At 45.0% G+C, this 19,209-nt stretch overlaps 2 protein-coding genes and 2 long non-coding RNA genes across 4 annotated transcripts in view; 2 read left to right on the top strand and 2 right to left on the bottom strand.

Annotated features, from left to right (window-relative positions):
- NUP133 (nucleoporin 133) overlaps positions 1-11,781 on the top strand; it is a 58,768-nt gene extending 46,987 nt beyond the window's left edge. Inside the window, exons 22-26 of the mRNA XM_082718881.1 lie at positions 365-483; positions 1,463-1,543; positions 2,309-2,373; positions 4,282-4,370; positions 8,037-11,781. Coding sequence (XP_082575007.1) covers positions 365-483; positions 1,463-1,543; positions 2,309-2,373; positions 4,282-4,370; positions 8,037-8,173 — 491 coding nt within the window. The 3' untranslated portion in view covers positions 8,174-11,781. The remainder of the gene's footprint in view (positions 1-364; positions 484-1,462; positions 1,544-2,308; positions 2,374-4,281; positions 4,371-8,036) is intronic.
- LOC309857724 overlaps positions 1-16,465 on the bottom strand; it is a 143,181-nt gene extending 126,716 nt beyond the window's left edge. Inside the window, exon 1 of the long non-coding RNA XR_014307872.1 lies at positions 16,376-16,465. This is a non-coding gene — a long non-coding RNA (uncharacterized lncRNA). The remainder of the gene's footprint in view (positions 1-16,375) is intronic.
- On the bottom strand, positions 9,033-14,286 carry LOC309857728. The gene is made up of 3 exons (XR_014307873.1): positions 14,157-14,286; positions 11,977-12,062; positions 9,033-9,387 (listed from the first exon to the last, which is right to left on the bottom strand). It is a non-coding gene; the product is annotated as an uncharacterized lncRNA (long non-coding RNA).
- ACTA1 (actin alpha 1, skeletal muscle) lies at positions 16,388-18,277 on the top strand. The gene is made up of 6 exons (XM_082718892.1): positions 16,388-16,518; positions 16,626-16,950; positions 17,061-17,222; positions 17,317-17,508; positions 17,612-17,793; positions 17,876-18,277. Exons 1-6 carry the CDS (start codon positions 16,390-16,392, stop codon positions 18,017-18,019), a joined length of 1,134 nt encoding a protein of 377 aa, XP_082575018.1. The 5' UTR covers positions 16,388-16,389; the 3' UTR covers positions 18,020-18,277.
- Positions 18,278-19,209: the final 932 nt, after the last annotated feature.

Here is a 19,209-nt window from a genome sequence, read left to right on the forward strand (position 1 = left end):
GTGGGAGTTTCTGAGCTAAATAACATGGGACTGGGTGACCCCCGATTTGAGGGACTTGTGCCTCATGAAATAGCCATCTGTTCTATAATTTCTTCAAGCAGTAGCATGTATTTTCATAGCTCTTCTCTCCCCTCCTGTTTCTGGTGGCTGATTGTTTCTATGATTTGAATCAAGCCATGAATATGTTTTAACATCGGAAATCAAGAGGTAGCAGAATTAATAATATTTTAAGGTCACCAAGTAGTGATGAGATTACCTATAGAGATGCTCTGCCTTTTTTTTTTTTTTTTTTTTTAATTTAGCTTTGTTTTATGATAGAGCAGAAGAGTTTACTGCCCTCCCTGCCTCTCATTCTGAATTCTAGAAATGGCTGAGCAGGAGCGCTTTCTACTGCACCAGGAGACCCTGCCTGAACAGCTGCTGGCGGAGAAACAGCTCAGTCTCAGTGCGATGCCGGTGCTGACTGCCCCTCAGCTCATCAGCGTGCGTGCTTTAAAATCCTTGCACCATTCCTTAGTCTCAAAACAACATCGCTATTTCTAGAGTCAGATGGTATAGTTCCTATGAGTAGTCATCTTCCCACTTCCTATTTTTCTGGTAACATTCCCCTTCCTCTAGAATAAGTTGTTAGAAGCTGCTGGAGATCAGGATGCACGTTAGCAAGAAGTAGTGGACTAGCCTCTGCCTCCCTGTCGATCTCCACCTGTTCCTAGAGATGCTCATGCAGGTGACCAGAAGAAAGTACTTGTACTTTCTTTTCCAGCAGAGGACAAATATGTACCACGAGGTACAGCTCAGGTTCTTCCACAAGAAAAATGGTTTAAGGAATTGGATTTTCATAGCCTATAAGTACTGACCTCACCCTTTTCCTCTGGAACATAACACATTCCTAAGGGCATAGCTAGATTGTGGGCTGCAGCCTGGGTAAGATACTTTTGTTGTTAAATACACTCGTAGCCTTAACTCTGCTTCTCTCTTTGCCTTTCAAGAAAGTGTTTCAAATACAAGAGCAATGTAGATCACTTTGAATTTGTTCTAATTTTATTGAAAAGAAGACAATTCAAAAGCATCCATATTTTAGCCATTACTAGTAATAGATTTCCTATAATTGAGCTCACAATGGCCTCTCCTTATGTAGCATATTGCAAAGAATATGCTCGAAAGGATACTGAAATATGTATACTCTCTGGAACCTAAAAATAAAATTTACTGATATTTTAGAAGTATATATATCAAGATTTGCAAATTAATTACTGTTGAGCATAGGCACATTTTGAAGGACAGTTTATTATGAGGATAGATGGAGTATAATTTCCAAAGATGATAGTTTTCTTTATGATAAAATAAAGATACCTTTGACTTACTTGAAAGACAGAATGATGTATTTTTCTCCATAAATTTCTCTAGTCTTGGTTATATGATTACTTAAAATAATCCTGAACCTTATTTGAATTTGCCATAGCTGTATATCTGTGAAGAAAACAGAAGAGCTAATGAATATGATTTCAAGAAAGCTTTGGACCTGCTGGAATATATTGATGAGGTAAGTAAAATCACATGAGATGATCCCAGGCAAGGATCACAATTTATATATTTGGTTTTCTGTAGAACTGAATACATATAAAAAGAGAAAAAAATACATCTTTTAGCCAATCATGACAGTGTATTAATTTAGAAAGACTCTCTGGTTCAGCTATTCCTAACTCTTGGAATGTGTATAGCTCTTTCGAAAAGCTGTCAGGAGATTCCCTTTCCTGATAATTCTCACACATTCCCAGATGTCTTTTTCTGTGCATGAATAAAAACACAGTTTTTCAGAGTCCTAAGGCATTTTTTCTTTTTCATTATTAAATCATCATTAGTTCCTCAGTCTGATACATTGCTTTATTGATTTATTCTTCATAGTAATCTCCCTAAGAGGAGCTGTTTCTTTGAGGGAGAGTTAATTTATAAACAAATTATTGTTTATAATAACAATTTTGTAGATTAAATAGTTGGCCCTGCAATTGAAAGCAGTTTGGTAGATTTTTAAAATGTAGTATATTGGCTTTTATTTACCTTGTTTCAAATCTTAGCCCTTCAAGCTTCCTGAAAAAATCAGATTATCACAGAATAATCAGAAACTAATTCTTACACAGTTATTAATTGGCTTACTCTTCTGAGTATTAATGTCTTAAAGGAAATTTTTTAAAACTATGAATTAAAGTAAATGGTTTATGCAGAATTAATTAACTCAAATTTAAACCTGTATTTTTTTTTTAAATCAGGACTTAATGAGGATTTTTTTTTTGTTTGTTTTACTGTAAAGGAGGAAGATGTAAATATAAATGATCTAAAACTGGAAATCCTTTGCAAAGCTCTTCAGAGAGATAAGTAAGTTCTCATAACATGAATCTAAGCTATGGTTTTAGAAAAGGACTCTTTTTTTTTTTTTTTTTTTTAATTTACTTGACAGACAGAGATCACAAGTAGGCAGAGAAGCAGTCAGAGAGAGAGGAGGAAGCAGGCTCCCTGAGCAGGGATCCTGATGCAGGGCTCCATCCCACAACCCTGAGATTATGACCTGAGCTGAAGGCAAAGGCTTTAACCCACTGAGCCACCCAGAGGCCCCTAGAAAAGGACTCTTGAGGAGGATTATGATATCATGTATCAAATGGTTTTGTGACCTAATTACATTCTAACATAATTATAAAAATTTTATTGTGTGCATTAGTAATCTAAGTTTCTCATTCAGTAGTTAGGGAAGAATTTAAGGACTTAGGACCACTGGTATAATAAATCTCTATTTTGAGTTTATTTATTTGAGTTGGAGAGTGGGGGTGGGGTGCAGAGGGAGAGGGGGAGAAAGAAAATCTTAAGAAGGCTGGATGCCCGGTACAGAACCCAGTGTGGAGCTCAGTCCCATGACCCCGAGATCATTAAACAAAAAGTATATTAGAGTATCAGTACCCTCTTATAAATTACCGAGACCTCTTTTTTGTGATCATCTCCTTCCTGAGAAGAGAGATTTCCATGGGACATGGTGGCAAAGAAAGGCAGTGGCAGTGAAAGAATGATCAGTTGGGGGATTGAATTGTTTCTAGGAAAAGAATTTGAGAGAACTTGACTTGAGTGCTAACACCCTTCCCTACTTAAAATTTTCCTTTTTATATGGTGCTGAGAAATTGCAGTAGGACTATTTTTACTAAAGCATTTCTTCTTCTGATCACTCCCAAATAGTTAAAATTGTTGTTCTATTTGGTCTTGGAGGTCACTTTCTGAAGCATCTCCCTCTGCCCGCTTCGTTCTCCTTTCTAATCTTAAAAAAAATATGCTGTCATTTGATTGGAATTCCTTGTCATGACTTCATGTTTATAAACTTTAAGGTGTTGGGGCGCCTGGGTGGCTCAGTGGATTAAGCCACTGCCTTCGGCTCGGGTCTTGATCTCAGTGTCGTGGGATCGAGCCCCGCATCGGGCTCTCTGCTCAGCAGGGAGCCTGCTTCCCCTTCTCTCTCTGCTTGACTCTCTGCCTACTTGTGATCTCTCTCTCTGTCAAATAAGTAAATAAAATCTTTAAAAAAAAAAAAAAAAACTTTAAGGTGTTGGGGCACCTGGGTGGCTCATTCAGTTAAGCATCTGCCTTTGGCTCATGTCATGATTTCTGGGTCCTTGGTCCTTATGTCAGGCTCCCCACTTGGCGGGGAGTCTGCTTCTCCCACTGCCCCTCCCCGCCACGCTCGCTTCCTGTCTTTCTCTTAAATAAAATTTTTTAAAAAACTTTAAGGTATTGTGGAATATATTCATTGATTACTACAAAGCAGTGATTTTGTGTGTGTGTGTGTGTATGTGTGGGTATAAGCAGTAATCTCAACTAGATAAAGAAAACATTAAACTAGAACCTCCTTACCATTTTATTTTTATGAAAAGCAGAGTATGTTACAATATATTGTAACTGTTACCTATGGTCTGAAGATTGTACTTGGGAGTCCTTACTAGGTTTGTTATTTATTTGTAGAATTTTGGGGGGAGAGATGGCTTGCTACTTTGTTTTAACATCAAATACATATGGTTGTGTTGGGTGAATAGCTATCTGAGTGTAGCATTTTGTATCTGATATTGGGACTCTAAGTATATTCAACATTCAAACCTCCCTTATGTAAATACTTTGAAACAGTATTACAAAACTCAAGATTCTCCACCCCTGGTACAACCAGCAAAATAAAACTACAGTAGCAAACAGAAGTCATTTATTTCAGATATGTCCATGATTTCTTTTTCTTACTGCAATTTTGTTTTCTAGCTGGTCCAGTTCAGATGGTAAGGATGATCCAATTGAAGTATCTAAAGACAGTATATTTGTGAAAATCTTACAGAAACTTTTAAAAGATGGTAAGTCATTTGTTAATATTGGAAATTATAGCATCACTTCTCAGTTTCAGAAATCTGAAAATAACGGGGATTTTCCAAGGTGTCAGTGACAGGGCAGTTTAAGATTAAATAGTATCATACTCAGAATTAGATTTGTTGATTTGTTTAAAATGTTTCTTTCCTCTCCCAATTGGGGGAGCACATGTCAAGGTGAAATCTCCATCCACATGGGTCCTGGTGGACCCCAGTGGGCAAAGTCTCCATGCTGATACAGGATGGACAAGGAATGGATTCAGATGTTATGACACCAAAACTCTGTATGATATAAGTAACCATTTTCCTTTAATTTTTTGGTTAACTCTTGTGAAGATCGAAAACTTGAAATGATATATAAATGAGAAATAACTTTTTGTTATATAATGGACCGTACTAAAGTACAATTTACAAAATGCTTTTACACGTCCATTTTGGACATGAACACTCTAAAATTCATGTTAGGAACAAAATAAAAAGAAAAAGAAGGGGATATGTTTTGTACCTAATATACTGAGCAAAATTCCATTTGCTGATTGAGACACAATAAATTAGGTAAAGAAGCTTTTATAGGTAAAATGCTGTTCTCAGGGGGAATATGAAGTAGGGGATTCAGTTGACCCTTGAACAATGTGGATGAGAGGCAGTGATTCCCAGTACGGTTGAAAATCCACATACATCTTTTGACTCCCTAAAAACTTTACTACCGTTAGCCTGCTGTTGACCAGAAACCTTTACCAATAACATAAACTTCTGGTTAACACATACTTTGCATGTGTATTATATACTATATTCTTATAATAAGATAAATTAGAGAAAATGAATTGTTATTGAGAAAATACATTTACAGTACTCTACTGTATCAAAAAAATTCGCAGGTAAGTGGACCCATGCCGTCCAAACCTGGGTTGTTTAAGGATCAACTGTATTTACTTTCACTTTTTTGCATATTACTGGGAGCTTAATGTATGGAGAGTGTTAGACTAGAGATGAGCATTTTACACATTTTATACATGTGTGGCTCATATTTATTATAGAAAATAGAAAATTCTATCAAAATGTTCGTACTAAATTCAAGCAACATGCAAAATAGACTTAGTATTTATCAGTCCTTGCAAATATAAGGGTACTCTGTTGTATACCAAATGGAAAATACTTCAAATTCAGTGGTAAGTTATTGTAAATTCAGTCCCTCTAAATAGGACTTTTATCCATCATACTGACATTTACACACATTTGAAAGTTTTCTATACGTATGTATGTAAGATACATTATTTAATCTATATCAAATATGACGAACCCAGTCCCTGGTACATAGTAGTCACTCAATAGACATTTGTCCTTTGAATGCCTTCAAGTATTTTGCAGATTCATAGCCCCAGCTCCTCTGTAATGGGTTGTATTCTGCAGTCTTCTATTTTAAAATTGCTGGCTTAACCAGGGGACGTGGGGGGCGGAGCTTAGAAAAACAGTGTGAAACTAACCACACAGACCAGTATTCTGGGGTGAAACAGAGGCAAACTCTCAGTGTTTACATGTCGGAAGCTTTTGTTTTCCAGCCCCCTGCGATGGTCTCTTAGTGTTACTTTTTAGATTTTTAGTCTCCTTTTGTAAGTGATTCAGTGAAAATATAATTCCATGACTAGATTACTTGGAACTTGCTCAGAATTGATCTGGACTTGTATTTTGAAAAAGTAATACTTGGTCATCCTCTTGTGACCGATTTAATAGTGCATTCTTTTTCAAAGATGAGCAAATAACACAAAGGTTAATTAAGCCTATTCATTGTCACAAAATAAATTTAAAAATTTTAAATGAAATAATGAAGGGGTATAACAGAAGAACCTGATTTGTTTGAAAGTATTTGAAATACCTCAAATTCAGAAAGAGCTAAAATGCCCCTCTAAGACTTTCTCTTTTCTGTATTTGGAAATGAAATAACTGGGTATGGTTGATTTCTCTGTACTACTGGAGAGATTTTCCATGAGCCTAATAGATTATTAGAAAGCATTTGGACCCAAATCCAGTGCTTTTCTTGAAGATTGTTCTCATAAAAGTGCCACAGAATTAAATTGTGGCTATTTAATGTTTAGTGCTATTTAGAGGTGACTTTGCTGTTTTTATTATTCTTAGATTATAAATCATAGATGAACAACAGAAATGGAAAGTTGTGATTTTACAGGAAGAATTATTGAATTATGACCAAAGAACAAAAACAAGTAGAAACTATTAGGAAAATGAACATATGTATACAAGGAAAAGGTATATATACTTATAACAAGAAGTTAAAGACATTTATTTTTGGAACCTTTTTAATAATACAGCTACTATGTACAATAGTGAATGTTTTTAAAGGAGGACAGAGCCTGATGGTAGTGAGAAAAAGAAATCCATCAAATATTAGTTCTAAACAGAGGGCATGCATGGTAAAAATAGAAGCCAAATAAGATGTTAAATTTTTTTAGAGAATTGATCTTTTAAAATCAATATATTTTCAGAAGTGTAATGCTGTTTGACAGATAAAAACTCCTTATTGAAAGTATTTTAATTGTAGTAAATGATCTATAAATATTTCAAATTTAGCCTCAAAACATTTATTAACCCAGATTTTTAATTATATAATAATTAAGTACAGGGGCGCCTGGGTGGCTCAGTGGGTTAAAGCCTCTGCCTTCGGCTCGGGTCATGATCCCAGGGTCTTGGGATCGAGCCCTGCATTGGGCTCTCTGCTCAGCGGGGAGCCTACTTCCTACTCTCTCTCTCTGCCTGCCTCTCTGCCTCCTTGTGATTTTCTTGTGATTTCTTGTGATTTCTGTCTGTCAAATAAATAAATCTTTAAAATAATAATAATAATAATTAAGTACAAAAAATAGTACTAGGCACTTTGAGAGTATTGGGAAAAAAGCCTCAGTATATGATTTTGAGAACCTTATGCTAATATGACAAATTATAAAATATTGTATTATTAATTGAAAAATTTTTTCCCATATTCTTTATCAAATGAGAAAATTGTACATACCTTTTTGTAACTACACAGATCCTAAATCCAACAGTTCCATTTCATCAGTGCTCATTGGCTTTCTAGCTTTACAGAGGTCTAATGAAGAAATAATTCTTCACCTATCTCATTTCAGACTATAATATATTTGAGACACTGGAGCTAGCTTTCATAATACTATACTACTAAATTATTTCCCTGTATGTAATTGGGTATATATTTAATATATATAATTGTTGAAGTACTTGAATATATAATTAGATATTATGTATTTGTTTGAAATTAATGTAAGTTGGAATATGTAGTTGTTTGAAATACTTGTTTTCAGGTGATTATTAGTTAAAAACTTCCACATTGAAGAAATGACTTAAGCTGTGTAGAAAATGAAAGTATTTCAAGTCTTACTAAAAACTTTGATCAGATTGGTGTTTTGACCACTAGGGGGAAAAATACTCCAGCAGCCTCTTCAAAGTAAGAATGTCATGCTATAGACCTACAAGCATGTTTGACAGTGGAAGGAATTTAGAGCAGAGTATTTCCCAATAGTGGAGTGACATTATATTTTAAATAGAAGCACAGGTGTTATCATTATTCATCTTCATTCATTTGGGAGTTTTATGAAAATTAAAAAGGACTTTCTGTGTTTGTGTTTATAGGCATTCAGCTCAGTGAGTACCTGCCAGAGGTGAGAGACCTCCTGCAAGCAGACCAGCTCGGAAGCCTGAAGTCTAATCCTTACTTTGAGTTTGTTTTGAAAGCAAACTATGAATATTATGTTATGGGGCAAATGTAACTTTTTCTAAAAATGGTCACTGTTCCTGAAAATGTGTGGAAGCATATCCTTATAAAAATCTTAGGCCTTAAACATCTAAAAATTTGTACAGTTTTATAACACGTATTGCTAAATTTTGTATACTTTATTTGAAAGCTGCTACAAAACAGCTGTAAGACTGACTGTAGTTTTGGTTTTTTTGTTACAAGATATTTTCTCTCCTCCTTTTTCCATCTAAAATGTAGCACTTGTTATTTCTGTGATTGCTACCCTTCCTTTCTCTTCTTATCTGTTGGGGGTTCTGGAATTCTTACTTTGGTTCTGGCTACTTGTATGCACAAAGCACTTCTCGGCCTCAATTTCTGTAACTCTGAACGTGACCAGAGTTGCACGGATTGTCTCTGAAATGGCTGTGACTCTGCACTGAAGAGATCTGGAGTATTGATGTCTGTTTTGGTTGGGGCTAGTGGGCAATATGTAGTAAGGTAGATGTCAGATTTGCTGACTTGGTGTAGGACTAAAAGACTAAACAAGGAGTAAGTCATGTGAGCTAAGAACAGATTAGTTCATTGGGAAAATATTAAATATTTCTACATAAATAATTGAGTATTAATGAGAGGAATAAGACCCTTAAGTGTTTTCTAGCCCATCTATAAGTTACCATGTAATTAGTTTATAGTGTTAGTGTTGGTTACAGTCTTCCAGTATGGAGATTCCATTAGCTTCGTGTATTTTCAAGGTGATTTACACTGAATTCCAGTTTTACCACAGTCTAACGAGTGTAAAGCATGTGTTATGCTAGAAGCCATTAAGGTTTTCTTAATATGGCATCTGATTTCCTGAAAAGTAGTGATTCCCAAAGCTTCATTGTTCTGACCAGTGTCATCACTCAGTTTTTAATCAGCTTTAAATAAAGACTAGAGATTGGACAGGGAGGTGCTGGCATATTCAGATTCTGGCCCAGTTGAATGCTCACTAAACAACTTGCTCCGACAGCTGAAAAGGTCAGAAGTTAAATATGGTGAAGAGAGGCCGGTTCCTGGTTTCATGGAGTACAGCCGTCTGTGTCCTCTTCCTTCTAGCTTCACCTCCAGCCTTTGAACACATTGTCAAGAAGAGGTTAATGGAGCTCATTACATTACAGAGGAAAGACACTAGCAGCCTTGTCTTCTTCTTTTTGCAGCTTGTGTGCGGGGACAGCATCAGGGTCCAGGTTAGGAACCTATTGAAGGGTGCTAAGGGAAGTTAGGAAGAACTTGTCAGATGGCAGGTAAGAAATTGCCAAAATTCTCTTCTTACAGGACAAGGCTTTGGTTTTCTATTGGCACTAACAGTTCTTAGCTGTATGATCCTTGAATGTAATAATGTGCTATGGGGACACAGCATTGTGCCCCCTTCAACGTGCTGCCACAAATCTAATAATTCCTAGTGTGACAGGAAGGCCAGTCTGAGAGTCACCCTGGCCCCGTTGATGGCATGATTTTGCATTACTGCTGTCACGGTGTAATGCATAGTCGTCTTATTTCGAGGGAGGGGAAGGCTCGCTCTTCTAGCTCTGTCTTGTCGTCAGTAGCCTAGCACTAAAATGGCTGGATTTTTCAAAATTAGTAATAGTAAAATTAAGGCCTAAGATTTTGAATAATTTTTCTAAATTAAAATTTTACAACATAGTCTTTCCCAAAGAATTGATTTTTATATAAATTGAGTAATGGATAAAGACACATTTTAAAAGTGAGCATGTTTTCTAAGGAAAGAGAAATTCTACTGACTTGGGAAAGTTTTTTTTTCCACTTCTGTCTTTGCTTTTCTCAAAGTCACAGCTTGCAGCCTTGATTAAATGAAACGATAACATGTTTTTGAAAGTGAGCAGCCAGCTTTGTGTGCTGGTATGTTTTAAGATTTTGTAAATATGAAGTGCCTGGGTAGCTTAGTCTGTTAAGTGTCTGCCTTTGGCTCAGGTCATGATCTCAGGTCATGGGATCGAGTTCCGCATTGGGCTCTCTGCTCAGTGGGGAGTCTGCTTCTCCCTCTCCCCCTGCTTGTGCTCTCTCTGTCTCTCAAATGAATTAAAAAAAAAAAAAATCATGAATGTGTCAAGGATGAAGGCAGAACTGGAGATACGTGTAAGAGACTTGCTGAAACCCCAGTGAAGTAAAAGACTACTAATACCCTCCAATGTAAGGATTTCATTTTTGAAGAAAACTTCAAAACTTTTACTTTGGGGTTTGAATCAGAATCCTGAAGTGTATCACCCACTAGGCACACAAGGCCACATTTCTCCTTTGAGGCCGGACTGCTTTCTCTAGAAGCAGGAATGGAAGGAAAGCCACACCATAATGTCATCGGACTCACTTCTTAATCTGTTGTAATCCACATACTTGCACATGTTGAGGCTGATAACTACAGAAATATTAACGTGGTCCCACCTGTGTATTCCTGGACCTTTAATTTGGAGAATGGCTGAAGAGAAAATAGTATTTCTATGTAAAAATCCCCTCATTAAATACCAAAATACAATTTAAAAAATAGTTTTGTATAATCCTAACAATTTTTTAAAAGATTTTTATTTGAGAGAGAGTGTGAGGAGGGGGAAGAGCAGAGGGACAAGCAGACTCCCCACTGAGCAGGGAGCCGGACACACACCCAAGGCTCAGTCCCAGGCCCCTGAAATCATGATCTGAGCTGAAGGCAGATGCTTTACCAACTGAGCCACCCAGGGGCCCTCATTAATTCTTAAAAAACAAGCAAAACAGGAAAATGTGAAATCTATTTTTTAAAAAAGTATATGGGGGGGCACCTGGGTGGCTCAGTGGGTTAAAGCCTCTGCCTTCGGCTCAGGTCATCATCTCAGGGTCGTGGGATCGAGCCCCACATCGGGCTCTCTGCTCAGCAGGGACCCTGCTTCCTCCTCTCTCTGCCTGCTTCTCTGCCTACTTGTGATCTCTCTGTCACATAAATGAATAAAATTTAAAAAAAAAAAGTATATGGAATCGCACCAGCCAGAAATAGTTTCACTTACCAGTTTGAACTGGCTGGTTCAGTTGAAAGAGCAGGCAACTCTTGATCTCAGAGTCGTGAGTTCAAGCCCCACGTTGGGTGTAGAGATTACTTAAATGAACTTTTAAAAAGTAAAATGTATCTTGGACAGTTTGGCACTGGGCATTCTGTGTATTCCATAACTTAGTGTATACTGTGACCATCTCCTAAATCCAGTGTTTCCCAGCCTTTTCCCCACTGTCATTCCTGAGGACTCTTCTTAGACAGCTTTGTCCTAATCACTCCATCCCCCCATACCCTGCACCGGGAAAGTTTAATACTACAGATATACTGTCTATTGTTTTATGTGCTGTGCCTTTGGAGGCCACAGATCATTGTAATATCTAAGATATTTTTCACACCTCCACAAAAAAAGAATCCCCCCTCTTCAAAAATGCATGTCTTCACAATTCTTCGAGACACAACTCAGTGACTGCAGGACAGTTCACTACATGGCTGTGCCGTACTTTATTTAACGTTTCTCTGCCTTCTAGCCATCTGAACACTTGGGTTAATGGTTTTGGGTTGGGTTGGGGTTTTTTACTTTACTTTTGCTGTTTTAGATAATACTAGAATAAATCTTTGTGCCAAAATCTGTGCGCACCCCAAATTCCTGTAAAATTACATGACTCTTCCTGCTCAGTTGGTGATGATGTTGACACATTTAGCAAACAGTTCTAATAATGTCGAATGTCCTTTGCTCCCCTTGTCTACCACCTACCCCTCACCCCCTTCAAACACTCGGGAAAGATACTGAGCTATTGAGTGTTTATTCCCGAGGCACTTACCTAGTTTTAATCTCCAAGTCAGTGTTAAGGAGTGCGTAGTATCATTAGTTGAGAATATGGAGTCTTTCTTGAAGTGAGCCTATGTGCTTTTAACAACATGAGAGCATATGAAGTGTTTTATGAATTCATATTTGAGATTTTTTTGAGAGAGAGAGAATGGGGGGGGCGGGGAGCAGAGGGTAAGGGAGAAGCAGACATATGACAGTCGGGGTGGGGGGGAGGATACCCCCAGAAATACTTTACTGCAGAGTTGGTGCAAGCTTTTGACCCACTGATTATTCTGGATATTAGGAGGTGGTGGGGTGAGGGGCAGAGCTGAGGGCTCCAGTGGAATCATTAGGTCAGTACAGATGGCCAAGGCAGAAGCCATGACTTCATTGCAGGACGTCTTTGGCCTCTCGGAAAAGAACCCTTGAAGAACTGTTATGTTTCCAGAACCAAACCAAGTGCTGGGGAGGATTAAAGGAAAGTAGAAAGCTGTTTCCGCCCTGCTCTGACTACTAGTGAGAGTCGCCCAAGCCCCAGCTCTGGGACCTGGGAGTGGTATAGCTCATTGAGCCTTACTTTCCTGATTCTTAAAACTGAATGACTATTACCTATCTTATTTACCTCAGAATAGTTAGAAGCTTATATGCTTTTAACAATATGAAAGCATATAAAGTGTTTTATGAATTCATATTTGAGATTTTTTTGAGAGAGAGAGAGAATGGGGGGACTGGGAGCAGAGGGAGAAGGAGAAGCAGACTCCCCACCCAGCAGGAAGCCTGTTGCGGGGCTCGATCCCAGGACCCCCAGACTGTGACCTGAGTTGAGGGCAAACAGTCAACAGACGGAGCCAGCCAGGCACCCCGAATTCATATTTGAAACAAGAGGAAATGACAGAAGGCTTAGACTCAGCGAGAGTGGGACATACAGATTTGTGAGGTGCTCGGGGCATAGGGCTGCGGAGAAGGGAGCTGTGAACCCACAGCTCAGTAGCAGCACGGCCCGTCAGGTGCCAATGAGCAGGGCTGCATTTGAGACCTTAGAAGGAGGCTCTCTCTCAGGCATACCCTACATGGCTGAGCTTGACTTAGTTCTCAGAGGGGTATGCAGGTGGTTACCCGCATATCGGGTGAGAGCGAAGCACTGGTGTGTTCCCCAAAAGTGTACATGTATGGAGACAGTTTTCCATTCGCCTGTGTCTCGCCCGTGACGTCTAGTCCTAGGCCAATGAGAATTCAACAAGACCAGAATGGGACTGGGTGGCCCCACAGTGACCTGTCAGAGATTATCTAAACAGCTCCACCCCAGGGGCAGAAAGCAAATGTCTGGCCGGGTGTCCTCAGCACCAGCACCACCACCAGCAGCACCCCATCCCCCTCATCCCCCCGAAAGGTTTGCTGGACTCAGTCTCTTCCCTCCTGAGCATTTTCTTCGTAGCTTTGTGTGCTTGAAGCTCATGGACTCTGGGCTGAGCAAACTTGCTAGAGAAGAGAGAAGAACTGCACTGAGCACGAATTTTGGAAAATACAACTCCGCTCCCCTTTAAAATACCAAGTTCTTAGATATTCCTATTTCAGGCCAAAATTTAAGCTTTTCCGTTTATATTGTACCTATAGTGCATTTGCCAGTTTATTTTTTTCTAGCGTCCTCACTACCCACTGACAGCGGGACCTGAGGTTTTCAAAATGACACGTAGTTCTGTCACTCACTCATTCTCTAAGATAATGGGAAAAGCTAAATAGGAAACCGCAGTAGCTTTTAGCTGACCCTTGGCATCCACTGCATAAGCCCCGTCCTAACCAAACTATTGTTTAATTGACTGACGGTTTTAGGAAGAGCTGCCATGATGTGGCCTCCAGGGGAGGGTTCCATGTGCTTTTCTGTCCCTCCTCCAGAGAAGCCACACCTGTCCCAGTTGCCGAGTTCCACTACCAAATGTGAACTGCAACTATTTCGGGAGCACTAAAGCACATCAGAAAAATGAACCATTCCATTCTAACTTGTCCCATGTCACTGATGTACGCCCTCAAAGCACGTCACTGAGTTCATCACCAAAAACTGTGTCTCCCTGTGGCTTCCACAGCAGGCTTAGGACTGCGTTCCCACCCCACTCCACCCCACCCCCCACCAAAAAAAGAGAAAATGTGAGACCCGCACCAACTGGATGACCTCCTCTGACCCTTACTCTCCCTTACCATAAGTAGATCCAAATCCTTCTAGAAAATTTGAAAGGCACATCCCCATATATCAGTGGTATAAATAGAACCTCTTCAGCGGCCTCTGGTAGATGGTGACTCTCCAAGGTGGACCAGGAGGCGGCGGGGCCTTGGCAAGGCATCATCTTCTAAATATAAAGATGAGTTTGTTCAGCCTTTGCAGAAGGAAAAATCGCTACCCATCCTAGAGTGCAATGTCCTTGTCCTTCTTACTGGGAGGGAGGTCGAGCAAGGTTTCACTTAGGACGCTTCACCCATTCCACCACCAGGTTGTGTCTTGTGACCCTGGCCTTTCAGTTCCAGGACAGGGACACTCTTAGCCCCACCAAGGAGGTGGGGACTTAGGGGCTTAGCTCGGCCCACCCAACCTGCGGTAGGTTGGGGAAAGAGGACCCTCCCCCCCAATTCCTTCACCCCCCAGGTGTGCTGCACGTCACTGAGGAGAACAGCTCCCGGTGCCCTGGCTTTGTGCCCGGCCCTGCCAGAGCCGCTGACCCGGCCTGTCCCCGGGAGCCCTGCGCCGCCGCCTCCTCTTCCCCGCCTCTCCGTCCTCTCCTCCCGCCGCCAGTTGTCTGGGCCGCGACAGCTGCTCGCCCTCCCGCTGTCGATGGCCCTCTCCGCGGTGGGGGCGGGGGCCGACCTGGGTCAGCCCTTGAACTGGGGCCTCAGGGGTAGAGGGGGAGAATATAAAGTTCACTGGCGGGTTGGGGCTCGGGGGTCTCCTTCCTTCCGTACCTAGGACACTGGGTGTGACTCCTGCCCCTATCCTCTCTGTCGCATCACTGAGACACGGCTCCCTCCTCCTTCTAGCCGCGTGTGGGGTTTTGCAGGTCTGAGTAAACCCAAAGAAGGGTTGAAATGTGGGAGGCACCCTCCGCAGCGCCCATGCGAGCAGAGCGGACGGGGTGGGGAGGCCTTTCGGACAGGTGCAGCTCCGGGAGCGCAGGCGCACACACGTACCCACTGGCGCGCGCGGTGACCCTCGCCCCACCCCATCCCCTCGGGCGGGCAACTGGGCCGGGTCGCGGGGGTGGGGGGGTGGGGGTGGCCGACCGGCCGGGGAGACGCTCCATATACGGCCCGGCCCGCGTTACCTGGGCTTGGGCCAGGCCGCTCCTTCTTTGGTCAGCGCAGGAGACCCGGGCGGGGGCCCAGGCCGCGAGCCGGCTGGGGGAGGGGGCTCTAGTGCCCAACACCCAAATATGGCTCGAGAAGGGGAGCGACATTCCTGCGGGGCGGCGCGGGGGGGTGCGCCCGCGGGCTATATAAAACCTGAACGCGAGGACCAGCGGCCACCGCAGCGGACAGCGCCGAGAGAAGCCTTGCTTCCCTCCCGCGGCGACCGGGGCCCGAGCCAGAGAGCAGCAGGTGTAGCCAGGTAGGGCGGGAGTGGGGGAGGGGACGGGGACAGGAGAACAATAGGACAGGGGGACAAGGTGACAGGGCACCACTTAGGGGAGCCTGGAGAACTCCGAGGTAGAACCCAACCGACTCATCTGATCAGACCCAAGGCCTACTTTACGGTCTTTATAGAGGAGACACAACGCATTCAGTTTTTGGAAATGTCTCCAAATTTATCCCTAGCCCCTTTGGGCTTCGCTACCTGGCATTTAGTGTGTGCCAGGTGGATTAAAGCTTTTGCTTTAGTCATCCCGAAGGGCAATACCTCCCAACTAAGGCCTGAGCCAAAGAGCAGGAGGGGCCCCTATTCTCTGGGTTGGCCATCAGGCTTTTGAAAAGGTGCCTCTGTTCAGAGCCCGGAATGTCAGACGGGTCCGGAATAGGGCAGTCCGCCTTTGGGTGGAGCACCAAAGCCCCTCCCACGGGCAAGTCCTTGCACCCGCACACCTGCCCAGCTAGCAGGTACCCCCAGCCTTAACCTTCCAGGTGAGGCTGCGCCTGGCTCTTGCCACGGGTAGCCTGCAGCGAAGGCAGGGAAGTCTCGGGGGACCCTGTGCTTGGGTTCCCGGGGTGGAGAAATTCTCGGCGCGACGACCCTGTGCCCCTCTCCCCGTCGCATCGCAGCCCTGAGCCTGGGGAGAGAAGCCCAGGATGGGTCCCTTCGACTGCTCCCCCGGCGGGTTGCCGGCCGTTCCGGCTGGGGAGGCCCGTCGGTCCCTGGGAAGGGAGGGCTCTCGGGCCAGCTGGGCCTCCTGTGCTGACGCGCCTCATGTCTCCCCGGCTTTCCTATCCTTTGCAGAAACCAGACACCATGTGTGACGAAGACGAGACCACCGCCCTCGTGTGCGACAATGGCTCCGGCCTGGTGAAAGCCGGCTTCGCCGGCGATGACGCCCCTAGGGCCGTGTTCCCTTCCATCGTGGGCCGCCCTCGCCACCAGGTCAGGCTGCTGCTCGGCGGAGGGAGCCGGGCCGGGGACCTCCGTGGAGCCGGGCCCTGTGCCACTCTGAGCCGCGGTAACGTGGGCGTGGTGTCTCCGCTCCGCAGGGCGTCATGGTGGGTATGGGTCAGAAAGATTCCTATGTGGGCGACGAGGCTCAGAGCAAGAGAGGTATCCTGACCCTGAAGTACCCCATCGAGCACGGCATCATCACCAATTGGGACGACATGGAGAAGATCTGGCACCACACCTTCTACAACGAGCTCCGCGTGGCCCCTGAGGAGCACCCCACCCTGCTCACCGAGGCCCCCCTCAACCCCAAAGCCAACCGCGAGAAGATGACCCAGATAATGTTTGAGACCTTCAACGTGCCCGCCATGTACGTGGCCATCCAGGCCGTGCTGTCCCTCTACGCGTCCGGCCGTACCACCGGTGAGTGCGCGCGGCCCCGGCCCCCACCCCCACCCCCGCCCGCCCCGCCCTCGCCGGCAGAGGGGCTCGCGCTCACTGCCCGCCTTGTGCCCGCCCTGCCCCCCGCGCAGGCATCGTGCTCGACTCTGGCGACGGCGTCACCCACAACGTGCCCATCTATGAGGGCTACGCCCTGCCGCACGCCATCATGCGCCTGGACCTGGCCGGTCGCGACCTCACTGACTACCTGATGAAGATCCTCACTGAGCGTGGCTACTCCTTCGTGACCACAGGTGCGCGGCGCTCGGGGCACCTGGGGCGGGCGGGGTGGCGCTCGGCCCCGGAGCCCTGCGCTGAGGGCTCCTCTCCTGCCGCTGCCCCCTACAGCTGAGCGCGAGATCGTGCGCGACATCAAGGAGAAGCTGTGCTACGTGGCCCTGGACTTCGAGAACGAGATGGCGACGGCCGCCTCCTCCTCCTCCCTGGAGAAGAGCTATGAGCTGCCCGACGGGCAGGTCATCACCATCGGGAACGAGCGCTTCCGCTGCCCGGAGACGCTCTTCCAGCCCTCCTTCATCGGTGAGTCCTGCTCGCTGGCCTCCGCGGGAGTCCCGGGGCCCCGCCCGCGCCCCCGCCCCTGGGTCGCGCTCCGCGGGCTCACGCTCCTCCCTGCGGCCCCCAGGCATGGAGTCGGCGGGCATCCATGAGACCACCTACAACAGCATAATGAAGTGCGACATTGACATCAGGAAGGACCTGTACGCCAACAACGTCATGTCGGGGGGCACTACCATGTACCCCGGTATCGCTGACCGCATGCAGAAGGAGATCACGGCGCTGGCCCCCAGCACCATGAAGATCAAGGTGGGCGGCGGCCCGCGCCCCCTGCCCGCGCGTGGGCTCAGGGCTGCGGGATTCAGCCCCTGACGCGCTCCCTGTCTTACAGATCATCGCCCCGCCTGAGCGCAAGTACTCGGTGTGGATCGGCGGCTCCATCCTGGCCTCGCTGTCCACCTTCCAGCAGATGTGGATCACCAAGCAGGAGTACGACGAGGCCGGGCCCTCCATCGTCCACCGCAAATGCTTCTAGACCCCATTCCGCCAACAGCGCTCGAATTCTCCTCAGGACGACAAATCTGCTCAGGTTGCAGGTGGCTGACCTCGAGTCACCGCGCAGCGACTTCGTCTCTAACAACTGCAGTTGCTGCCGCCGCAACGCGACACAATGTTTATAACGTGTACATACATTAACTTATTTACCTCATTTTGTTATTTTTAAAACGAAGCCCTGTGGAGGGAAATGGAAAACTTGAAGCATTAAACTCAGCCATTCTGTCTGTTGCGCAAAGTTTTTTGTTGTGTTTATTTGCCATGGGAGAGAAGTGGCGGGGGACGGGGAAGGGAAAGAGGCCCCCCCCCCATCTTCCCGTGTCGCAAGTGTCACTGGTGTCACTTTTCACAATATTCCCAGTGAGTGCGCTCCTTGCCACACCATTAGTTAAGTCTTCCCCCCCACCCGGATCAGGACAATTTACAAACTGGCAGGCCCATTAAAGTCCCGACCTGGCCCCCTGGTGTGTGTTGAGGACCCTCCCCCTCTGCAGGGCGCTGCCCAGAGCAGCGGGCTCTGGATGGGCCGCGGGCGGGTGGCTCCGGCCCGCCCCAGGCATCGGGCGCTGTCCACGGTGCTGGCGCGCGCGAGCCGCTCCGCCTACGGCGCTGGGCGTTCCCTTAAAGGAAACTGGCGTCCCCCTCCCGAATCTAGAGACCTAACTGAAAGGGTTGTGTTCTGCATTTAATGATCCGGTTTTCGTTTGTAAGTGAAGACAGTCACTTCTCTTCCAGACCGGGGAGTCCTTTGCTTCATGCCAAGGTGATGGTGGTATAAAAATCAGGGTGGGGTGGGGAGGAGCCACGCCCGGAGGTGGGAGGAGGGTGAGGAAGGGGGGCGACCTAGCGGTCCAGCAAGGACAGTACACACTGGGCATACACGGACCCCGAGGGCAGCCCAGCAAGGAGGGGTCTGCAGGGAGTGGAGCTGAGACTGGCCGTGGAAGAAGAGAGGTAAACAAGGGAGGAGGAACACAACCCTCTCCTTCCTGCCACTGGCCATGTTCTAAAGGCACAAAATACACTAATGTGGGTGCAATTTCTTTGGGAGAGCACAGTACCTACTTGTTGATAAACCAGCTTAATGTTTTCTAGTGGGGGTTACCAAGGACAGTGGTACCTAAATAAAGTAGATTCTGACTCAAAGAAGGTAATGAAGTTTTTTGGAAG

This window comes from Mustela nivalis (genome assembly GCF_964662115.1).
Source record: "Mustela nivalis genome assembly, chromosome: 2".
Lineage (NCBI taxonomy): Eukaryota > Metazoa > Chordata > Mammalia > Carnivora > Mustelidae > Mustela > Mustela nivalis.

What these genes read in the sequence shown, in the direction of transcription:
- ACTA1 (XM_082718892.1), top strand. Translation starts at nt 16,390, where the DNA reads ATGTGTGACGAAGACGAGACCACCGCCCTCGTGTGCGACAATGGCTCC. An exon ending in TGGGCCGCCCTCGCCACCAG is followed by an intron (nt 16,519 to 16,625) that starts GTCAGGCTGCTG and finishes TCCGCTCCGCAG; the next exon opens with GGCGTCATGGTGGGTATGGG. An exon ending in CTACTCCTTCGTGACCACAG is followed by an intron (nt 17,223 to 17,316) that starts GTGCGCGGCGCT and finishes TGCCCCCTACAG; the next exon opens with CTGAGCGCGAGATCGTGCGC.